General features: G+C 47.0%; 1 protein-coding gene across 1 annotated transcript; it reads right to left on the bottom strand.

Annotated features, from left to right (window-relative positions):
* Window positions 1-538: 538 nt before the first annotated feature.
* Fam32a (family with sequence similarity 32, member A) lies at window positions 539-5,828 on the bottom strand. The gene is made up of 4 exons (NM_026455.5): window positions 5,713-5,828; window positions 5,491-5,632; window positions 3,592-3,645; window positions 539-3,391 (listed from the first exon to the last, which is right to left on the bottom strand). The coding sequence occupies exons 1-4, from the start codon at window positions 5,784-5,786 to the stop codon at window positions 3,323-3,325; spliced, it is 339 nt and encodes a 112-aa protein (NP_080731.1). The 5' UTR covers window positions 5,787-5,828; the 3' UTR covers window positions 539-3,322.
* Window positions 5,829-11,175: the final 5,347 nt, after the last annotated feature.

Raw genomic sequence — 11,175 nt, 5'->3', positions numbered from 1 at the left:
GGTGGGACTCGAACCCACGGTCTCGCAACAAGGCGCGAGGTGGGACTCTAACCCACGATCTCGCAACAAAACGCGAGGTGGGACTCGAACCCACGATCTCGCAACTGGGCACGAGGTGGGACTCGAACCCACGATCTCGCAACACCAAATGGTCTCTTGGCCTTCAAAGGGGTCCACCAGGCGTCCCTGATCCTCCCCTGTTCCTCCTGGGACGTCTCCCAGGGTGAACGGACGGTGGACACCTGGACACGTCTATCCTTATCCACCCCGCGCTCCCTCTCGGAGTGCGGTCTCACTGAGCGTCCGCAAAACTGAAACTGCGATCGCACCAGACTTAGAAACAGAACACAGACATCAGAACACAGACATCAGACCAAAACAGAACAAAGAATCTTACCTCTAAGTGGGTCTAGGACCTCTGGGTGGTCGTGCTGTTTCCCGGCCAATGCACCAAATGAAAGATTCCCGAAGGGAGACCCTTACTCAGACACTTAAGTCCCGGGACAGCCGCGTACCCAAGAAGACACTGAGACCATACATAAAATGTAGAAGGTAAGATTTAATAAAGCAGCGACATGAAAGCACACAGACCAGAGCTCTGGGGTCGAAATAAAGCAGCAACATGAAAGCACACAGAGCTCTGGGGTCGAAACTCATACACCTTAGCACAGGGTAGAGGAGTCTCGACAGTCAGCCAAAATTTTTCACAGGCTTATATAGTAAAACTCAAAGGGGGAGAACTGGGCAGGAAAAGTACAAGTTTACATCACTAGGGAGTTCTGCCAAAGGAATCTAGGTAACTAAGGAGTCATGTCCTATCAAGGAATCTACGTCAGGAGGCCTTTATCTCAAAAATGTTCTTGGAACAGTTTTTTCGAACTTTAGGGTGAGGAGTTTTGGGGTGAAAAGTTTAGGAGTGTTCCGAGAACAATCTCTAGATGGGAGGGGGTGGGCTCCGAGGTAAAAAATTCATGTTCTTACAAGAGGCCAGTAATTTTTCATTCTTCAATAGGGAGGTCAGAGGAAGAGTGGCAGGGGTCAGCTTTCTCCATCATGTAGGTACCAGATATCAAACCCAGGTTTTCAGTTTGGGTAGCAAGAGCTCCGCTCCCCCCCCCACCCAGCCCCTTCAGTTTTTTAGGACTGCAGCAGTATTTTTTTTTTTAGAAAATATTTATATCAGTCCTCTATGTGCATGTATAGCTGCATGCCAGACAATGACATCAGATCCCATTATAAATAGTTGTGAGCCACAGGATCTCTGAAAGAGCAGCTAGTGTTCTTAACCACTGAGCCATCTCTCCAGGCCAGTATTCACTCGTAACCACTGAGCTCTCTCCAAATTGTTCCCAACACTGTATCTGGTGCGTCACAACTGCCTGTTACTCCAGTTCCAGGTGATTTGACTCCTCTGGCCTCTGTGGACACCTGCACTCACGTATACACACCCACATGGACACATAACTTAAAAATATTAGTAGCACTTGGAAGGCAGAGGCAGGCAGATCTGTATTCCAGGCCAGCCAGAGTTATCTAGTAAGACCCAGTATAAATTTTTTTAATTTCTCTGCCACTTCCATACATGTAATATTTTGTATTTTGATCATATTAGCCCATTTCCTTCTTATCCCCCCCCCCTTTTTGGGTTTTTCGAGACAGGGTTTTGAGACTGTGTAGCCCTGGTTGTCCTCGAATTCACTTTGTAGACCAGGCTGGCCTCGAACTCAGAAATCCGCCTGCCTCTGCCTCCCGAGTGCTGGGATTAAAGGCGTGTGCCACCACACCCGGCTCCTCCTTACTTTTTGTTTAAATATTTATTGTGTGTATTGTGTATGAGTTCAAAGGATAATTTGTGGGAATCAGTTCTCTTCTTCCAGCATGTGGATCCTGGGACTTGAACTTAGGTCTTCAGGCTATGGATTGGCAGCCTGAGCTATAGAACCTAGGTAAAGGAAGCAAAAAAGGGCATGGTAGTGCATGCCTTCAATTCTAGCACTCCAGAGACAGAAGGAAGAGAATCTAATAGCTTGGTCTACATAGTGTTTCAGGACAGCCAACCCCATGTCTCCAACCCCGCTCCAAGTCAAACAAAAAACCCCAAACAAGTAAATCTCATATATCTGTTTCACGCACAAAGTTCTTCAAAAAGACTGTGTATATTGTATGCTATGTTCGAAGACAGAAAAAAATTAATATGACTTTAGGCTATGTGCACAGGAGCAAATCGAACAGAAATCAAATGTATGCAAATCTGTGACAGTCACTGCAACACCTCATTACATATTACAAAAATCATTGTGTTCCCTATTCCCCAAATCTGGAAAAATCCCCAAATCCACAAAGATTCTAAACACTTGAGACAAGGTATGCACACACCATCTCCCTCAGGTGTGAACACAGTCCACCTGACTGTGACACAGCTCAGTGGGTAAAATCACTTGCAGCCAAGTCTCACAAGCTGAGTTGGAGTGCATTCTTCATTCTTCAGGGACGAGAATGGAAAGGTGTCCCTGTGATGGACAGCCAGGACAGACAACATTCACACTCCATAACTGGTATTCACTTTATTCCAGACATGTCAGCTCCACGGATTTGTCATTCTTTCAGTATCTATGGCAAAAGGAGCTGCATCTCTCAACAGCGTGTGCAGAAACTCTTCAAGTGGTCCCCTTAGTCCCTCAGATGCCACAGCTCTGCAGCATCTGCACCACTACACCATGTCTGCTGGCACTCTGCCTGGGCCACGTCTAGCATTTGGTCTCCTTAGACCAGGAATGCCAACCCGGCTTATGCCACATGCCACATACTTAAAAACTCAGGTGCCATCACTGAGAACGGAGATTAGCAACATCTGCCATGGCAGTCTACAGGGTGGACTGTGGGACAGGCTATGTGCTGCAGACCTGTGTCCTGTGTCCCACTCTTGCTTCAGGTGGTGTTGCAGATGCAATCTGATGTCCAGGTGGCCCAAAATAGAGCAGCACTGTGGGAACTTCTGTGGTGGTCCACGTGAGCTTTCTGTCCTGGCATTGTGGTGTAAGTGAAGACAGATGCCGCAATGGGGGTGGGAGGGGGGCCATCCTTCCAAGGCCTTCACCCAGAAATGACCTCAGCATATCAATCTACAATGTTGCTGTCCAAACAGGAAAGGGAACTACCCCAAAACCAAAACCCAGTGAAAGGACACCCTGACTTTAATCAAGTCTCAGAAAACCTGGTCTCAGCAGATTCACCAGCCAGGTGTAAAACATTCTAGAAAACACGGAGGGACAAGACAAAACACTGTCAACCTGGCCTTCTGCCTTTTTGCACCAGGGGCAGGTTACTTGGTCCAGCTGACTTTGGGAATGTCATAGTGCTCAGTGAGTGTATCCAGGTGTCGGTTGAAGTCCTGTAGAAGATAGACCACATCAGTGTGAACCAGATGGCAATATCGCCGCCTGCACCCAGACCATCTCACATACTCCACCACAGGTCTCACAGCACCCAAAACAAGCCATGCCTGAGGGTGGGCTCCAACAGTCCAAGCTGCACTGTCTGGGCTCTGGCTACCCCCCCATGGCTCAGTCTGCTGACAGGTGCAGGGCTCACCTCCACTCTCTGTTTGTGGGTTTTTGATGCCTTCTTCAGGATTCTTTCCATTTGCTGGAGAGAGAAGAGACCAGGGTGAGTCCCCATGACTGACACAGCCCAGGCTGGAGCTGCACAGATGGGGGTAGGGAGCCATAGCTCATTGATGCCCAAAGCAGCTGCTATATTTGGGAGGGACCCTGCTTAGTCTCCCTACAACCCCAGTATTCCTCATGGGCAGATCCTGCCAAAAGCTGGAAACTGGCTTTGAGAGGCCTGGAGCCACGTCCCACACAAGCAGACTCCTCTCTGGAGTAAGAGACTCCAGGTAGGAAGGGCAGAACCCGAGTGCATGCTCAGTGCTCCAGCTCGCATTTCTGTTGCTATGACAACATACCCGCCTATCTGGCTGGCTATTTCACCTTACAGTCCATAAAGAGGGAAAGTGAAGGCAGAGACTGAAGGGCCACAACTCAGTCAAGAACAGAGATAAATGGAAGTGAGCATGCTTCACACTCAGTTTTCCTTTGCTGTTACATGGTTCAAAACCCAAACACTGGGGGCTAAAGATCTTGAGTTCAGCTCAGAGCCAGCACTAAATGGTGGCTCACAATTTTCTGTAATGACACCCTTCCACACCTACTACACCCTATGGGAATGTCACAGTGGTCAGTGAGTGTGTACAGGTGTCCGTTGAAGTCCTGTAGAAGACAGGCTATACCAGTGAACCAGGTTGGCAGTACCCCCATCTCTACCCAGCCTATCTCACATACCCCACTACAGGTCTCATAGTACCCCAAAGGAGCCTGAGGAGGCACCATGCCTGAGCGTGTGCTCCAACAGTCCAAGCTGCATTGCCTTCGGCTCCCCCTCTGGCAGCACAGCACAAGAAGACAACACACTCATACACATAAATAAAAATTTCCAACGGTCTTCCACCCAGGGCTGGAGAGATGGCTCAGAGGTTAAGAGCACTGACTGCTCTCTTAGAGGTCCTGAGTTCAAGTCCCAGCCCACATGGTGGCTCACAACCATCTATAATGAGGCCTGGTGCCCTCTTCTGGTTTGCAGGCATATATGCAGGCAGAACACTGCATACATAATAAATAAAGTCTTCCACTCAGGACCAGAGCTACCAACGACAGCAGGAAGGGGTGGCAGACCCTAGGGGACTCTAGTTTGTATCAAGTTGTCCAATTAGGGTGCCCAGAAGGGCCACAAGACCGTAGCCAGCCAGCCCATGTCGTTATTCAATTGCAGAGGCAAAAAAACAAAACAAAACACTCCACTGAAGTACAGGCTATACCAGACCAGAGAACACAATTGGCTGGGAGACAGCAAGGTGACCCACACATCCCAGAAACTCTGTGGGAGTTCCAATACATAATTGATGCCCTTTGTTAGATGGAGAAGGTGCCTTCCTGGGTTTTCTCAACAGGGATATCACATTGTAACACTGCATCCTAGAAGTTCAAGTCTACAGAGATAGTGCCAGGACAACCAAGGCTACATAAAGAAACCTGTCTCAAAGCAAACTAAACAAACAAACAAACACCCAAAATAACTAGTATGGCCTTGTGGGCCATGCTAGCCTCTCCAGGAACTAAAAAGCTGAGGCAGTAGTTCAGGGCCAACTGCAGCCTACATAGAGAGTTACAGAAGAGCCTGGGTTCCATCCACACACACACACAACCTTCAAATAACAAAAGTACATTTGAAGCTAGGAAAGCGAGTTGTCATGGAAACAGACTTTGTGGTAACTTAAGAACAATGAACTTGGCTAGCATTAAGAGCTGATGACATCTGTCTTCCCAGTTCACAAGAAGACCACTTTAGGCAGGGCTACCAGGCTACCAGGAGTTGGGAGAAGGCCTGGGCTACACGGGCAGTTGGAGCCGGCCTGTTCTGCCCCTGCCTCACCCGCTTCTCCTGCATCTTTTCGAAGGCTGCCTGCGCCGGCGTGCGCTTGTCCAGGCAGCGCCTTTTCTCCTCCTCGCTCTTCTTGCTCGTCCCCATGGCCTCCAGCATCTTGGCCTTGTCTTTGTCTTTCTTCTTCTTCTTCCTGAGAGAGAGGGGGACGGTAAGAGGGGCCGGAGCTGGGGGTCGGCCCTCAGGGACAGACCGCGGGCTCCCGGGCCTCACCGCTTTGTCACGCCGAGCTCTGCCACGCCTTTCAGCTTCAGGGGGCCCTTCTGGACTTGCTCGTAGGCCTCCATAGCGCTCGCAAGCCGTGCCCCGGGAACTCCGCCACACTTCCTGTTTGCATACAGTACTTCCGGCCGAAACCCTCCTCGCTTCCTTCTGATTGGTCAGCTAGGACGCACGCGTCCTCAGGGTTCAGAGTAAGTGCACACTTCCGGTCTCGGGTAGTCTTGGCAACTGTCCAACAACATAGCTCGCCTAAAGACACACTTCGTATTTGGGCGTCCATTTCTGACTTTATGGGCATCCACTTTTGCTTTGTGGCATTATTTACTTAATTACTTTTTTTCCAATTTAGAAAATTACAATTACCCAGAACTCCAGAGACAGAGACAGGAGGATCTCTGGATCTCTGGATTCAGCGTGTTTTATGTAGTGACTTCAGGTCAGCCAGAACTAAAGACTGTGTCTCGAAATAAGTAATAAGAAAGAATAAATCTGGGGCTGGTGAGATGGCTCAGTGGGTAAGAGCACCCGACTGCTCTTCCGAAGGTCCAGAGTTCAAATCCCAGCAACCACATGGTGGCTCACAACCATCCGTAACAAGATCTGACTCCCTCTTCTGGTGTGTCTGAAGACAGCTACAATGTACTTACATATAATAATAAATAAATCTTAAAAAAAAAAAGAAAGAATAAATCTTTAAAATTACATTAAAAGTTAGTTACCTGTATACGTGTATGTGAGTGTGTGTACACACGTGCCAGAGCACACGTGGAGTACAGAGGACACTTTGCAGTACTCTCAGGCCTTATGCTGTGGGTTCCTGGGAATCAGACTGATGTGGTCATATTTATAGACGAAGATCCTTTGTCTGCTGAGTCATCTCAATGGTCACAATTATTTTTCTGTGAGTTTGAGGGCAGAAGTGTCATGACACTAAATGAGTCTGATAAACGTGGAATTTGCTGTGTAGACTGCTCTGACCTCTAGCTTGCTGCAGTTCTGACTGAGCATGCAGAAAACTGGAACTGCAGGTGTGTGCCACTGCCCTAGCTTGTCTTGTTGATGTTTTATAGAGGACAGGCTTGCTATGTAGCAGATGATTAAACTGTCTTTTTGGTTGTTTGTTTGTTTTGAGACAGGGTCTCACTGTGTAGCCTTGGCTGTCCTTGTACTCCTTATGTAGGCTATGCTGTTGTGAATTCAGGGATATCCACCTGCCTCTGCCTCCCAAGGGCTGAGTTTAAAGGTGCGTGCCACCATGCCCAGCAACCTTACTTCCCAACTACTGGGATCACAGATGTGCTGGGATTTTTTTTTTTCTATAGCAATTTTGGGGAGTGGGGAGGTTACATTTATTTATTTGTGTGCTGTGTAGAGCAAGTAGAGGTCAGAGCACAACTGTGGGAGCTGCTTTGCTCCTTCCACTGTGTGTCCAGGGAATCAGGCCCCTACTGCTGTTCTGTGAGAGGCTCTCTCTGTGTGCGAGGCTCTCCTTACACAGCCCCGAAGCTTGTGACTCCCTTAGTTCTGGATGTTAAGCCTGAGCCACTACACCAGGCTCACTTATTATTCTATATCTGATGGCTATTCTTGGTTTACAGCTTGACTACATCTTGAATTAAATAAAACTCAATAAAAGTGTTGATTTTTTTCTAAGTAAATCATTTAAAATGGGAAGATCCAATTTTAATCCAGATCATTTGAGATGGAAAAATCCACTTTTAATTTGGGACACACTTTTTTCTGGCAGCTGATGCATGTTTGCCCTAGCTTTTTATAGTGCATTCTGTACTTTCACTGACATTAGAGCCTGCTTCTTTGGGATTCCAGCATATACTGAAGACCAGCCAAGACATTTAGCATTGTGGAGTAAACAATTATTGAATTGTCGGACTCTAGCTGGACCATAGCTTGGGAACCACCCTAGCTTCCATGGCTAAATATATATAAAATCAGACTCCAGAACCACATTGAGAGCACCATTCTGACCTTAAAACCCAGGACCAAAACCTGCAAAAATGGGAACAAAGATCTAATCCATCAAAAATCTAGTCCATAGTTCCAGAATCCAGGAAAGTCCCTAAATATACTAACCTTGCCTTTCACTTCTGCTTCTTGCTATTATTGCTAACTAAAGTATCTCAACCAGGACGTGATTTTTGTGCATTAAATACAAAGAACTGTGAGCCTTGGGGATGCACAACATGGGAAGTTCACCAGGCAGCCTCTGGCCAACAATAAAGACTTTCTTTCTGGCTTTAAGAGTGTCTCTGTGCGTGTGTTCTATGGTTTTATATATAAAACATATATATGTTGTGTATGAGTGTTTTGCTTGCGTGTATCTAAGTGCACCATGTGTATGCCTGATACCCAAGGAGGCCAAAACAGGGTGTTGGATGCCCTGGAACTGGAGTTACAAATTCTTGTGAGGTGCCATGTTGGTTCTGGGAATTGAATCCAGGTCCTGCCTGAGAGATCTTTCTAGCCCTGTTATGTGTGTGTGTTGAAACCCCTTAAAATCTCCTTAGTTTTTTTTTTTTTAAGATTAGGGACTGGAAAGAGATGGCTCAGCAGTTAAGAGCTGAGGACCAGGTTTCAGTTCCCAGACCCACATGGTGGTTCACAACCATCCATAGGTACACAAGGGGTGCACACACACAGGGAGAACACAGCACACTTTTAAAAAGGAAAGTAAATCCAGTAACATAAAATAAAAAATTCAAAACTAGCCAGGTGTGATGTTTCAGCCCCACAATCCTAGTACTCAGATGAGCACAAGGAGGCAGGAGAATCAAGGCACCTGTCCCAGCCTGGTCTACACAGAAAGTTCCAGGCCATAGATGTACAGAGTGCATCAAAAATTCAAACCTTTGGAGGTGTGCACCTTTAATCCCAGCACTTGGATATAGAGCCATAAAGATATCTCTGTAAAGCCAAGGCCAGCCTGATCTACATAGCAAGTTCTATGCCAGTCAGGGGTTACATAGTGAGACTGTCTCAAAATAAACAAAACAAAACAAAAATTAACTATCTAATGTCACCAATTACAGTCAGGTGTTGTGCTCACTGATCCCTTGAACTTATTGATCCTATCTGCAACAGTGTGACATTTAGCCTCTCTCCAGGCTCCTGTAAACCACTCTTCTAACTCTGCTTAGATGAGTTCAATCGTCCCCTCCCTCGCCTTTCTTTTCTTTCAATTCCACATGTTGGGGCAGAAGAGATGGTTCAGCAGTCAGCTCTGTTCCCAATACCTGCGTGATGGCTCACAGCTACTTGTAACACCAGCTCCAGGGGATCCAACACCCTCTCCTGGCCTCTGAACCTGCCTGCTCCTGCTTCTCTCTCTCTCTCTCTCTCTCTCTCTCTCTCTCTCTCTCTCTCTCTCTCTCTCTCTCTCTCTCTCTCTCTCTCTCTCTCTGTGTGTCTGTGTGTGTCTGTGTGTCTGTGTGTCTGTGTGTGTAGTCAAGAATAACCTTGAATTCCTGATCCTCACGCCTCTACCTCCCTATTTTATGTGGTACACTCTGTTAACCAAGCCCCAGGCCCATCCCTTCCTCCTTTCTTTGGTTTTGGCTTTTGAGACAGGGTCTCACTTCGCAGCCTGGGCTGCCCTGGAACTTTTCACAATTCTCTTGTCTCAGCTGTCTCAGTGCTAGGATTAAAAACACATACTACAAACTACCCTATTCCATTCCCCAAGATTGTTGACTCTTCCTCCAACCCTGCTTCTCAAACCTGCTCTACACATATACTTGAAATGACACAACTGCTCTTACACAACACCTTTGTCAGTGTCTCACACAGCCCACTTCCTCATCTGTGGTTTCTGCCTTCACTTGCTGGAAACCTGTGAAATGTTAGACCTTTCTGAGCCTGATCTCACAGCTTTGACTAAATCAATGGAAAGGTTCTTGAATTTGTTCTGCATTTTCTCTTAAGGTTTTACAGCTGGAAGTTCCTTAAGGGATTTTTAAAGTGTGTGTTCATAAGTATTCCATGTTGGGTATTTTGTTACAGTGCAGGAAACTGACTAAAACACTGTGGGATAAGACTGGAGAGATGGCTCAGTAGTTAAGTGCACTGACTGTTCTTCCAGAAGATTGAGGTTAAATTTCCAGCACCTACATGGCAGTTCACACCTGTCTATAACTCCAAGATCTGACACCCTCACACAGACAAAATGCAGGCACAGCATCAATGGCTAATATCAAGCCAAGCCAAGCCAAACCAACCAACCAAAACCCATCAAGTTCTCATATATCCCTGGCTGTCCTGGAATGCTCCATGAACACTAGGCTGGCCTTGAACTAATAGAAAGCAATCAGCCCCTGCCTCCTGAGTTTTGGGATTAAATGCATGTACCACCATGCCCCGACTCTCTTTCTTGCTTCTTGATGTTACAAAATTGTTACTCTGCATGCCAGGCTGGCCACAAACCTGAAATCCTCCTGCCTTCATCTCTCAACTACTGCATTGACAAGTATGCACCACCTCGTTCATCTTCCTTACTAAAGTGGCTTTGCCTGGTGGAAAACAGAATCCATCTACAGGAGGGAGGCAGCGGCACCTGCCTTTCCAAGTTACACCTGCAGGGGACAGCAGGTCACTGCCTAAAGCCAGGTAGTAGGACCCAGGGAATAGGAGGTGAACTTGTGGACTCTGCCTGAGAGCTGCCAGCATCTGGGCACCTCACATGAACAAAGAGATATTGTAGGAGTTGGATGGCTAAGTAAGCACTCTTGCCACTAAGCCTGATGACTTGGGTTCCATCCTGTAGAGCCACATGGTGTAAAGAGAGAAGCAACTACTAAGAGTTGACCTCTCACATTGTGCTGCTTAGGTTATTGTTGTTTGTTTGTTTTGTCAATTTGACACAAGCCACAGTCATCTAGAAAGAGGGGATCTCTATTAAGACAATACCGCCATCAGATAGACCTGTAAGCAAGTCTGGGGTATTGCCTGGATGTGGGAGGGCCCAGCCCACTGTGGGTGGTGCAAACCCTAGGCATATGGTACCAGGTGTAATAAGAAAGCAAGCTCAAGAGCACAACAAGGTTAAGAGCACTTGTTGCTCTTGCAGAGGATGGGGTTGGATTCCCAGCACCCACATGGTGGTTCACGGCCATCTGTAACTATAGTTTTGGGAAATCTGATGACCCTCTTCTGATCCCTGTGGGCACCACATAGTGCACATAAATACATATATTCTGTAAAATAAATTGAAAAAGAAGGAGGAGGAAGAGGAGAAAGAGGAGGAGGAGGAAGTCCCAAAGAGCAAGCCAGCTGAACTCCTCTAGCATCTTGGCTCCAGTTTCTGCCCCTGGGTTTCTGTCTTGAGCTTCTGCCCTCACTTCCCATCATGGTGGATTGTAAGCTATAAGATGAAATGAACTTTTTCCTTACCAAGTTATTTTTGGTCATGCTATTTATCACAGTTTTAGAAACCAAACTTAC

Source organism: Mus musculus, chromosome 8, assembly GCF_000001635.26.
Source record: "Mus musculus strain C57BL/6J chromosome 8, GRCm38.p6 C57BL/6J".
Classification (NCBI taxonomy): domain Eukaryota; kingdom Metazoa; phylum Chordata; class Mammalia; order Rodentia; family Muridae; genus Mus; species Mus musculus.
The sequence above is the reverse complement of the archived record's forward strand: the minus strand, read 5'-3'. Positions and strand labels throughout refer to the sequence as shown.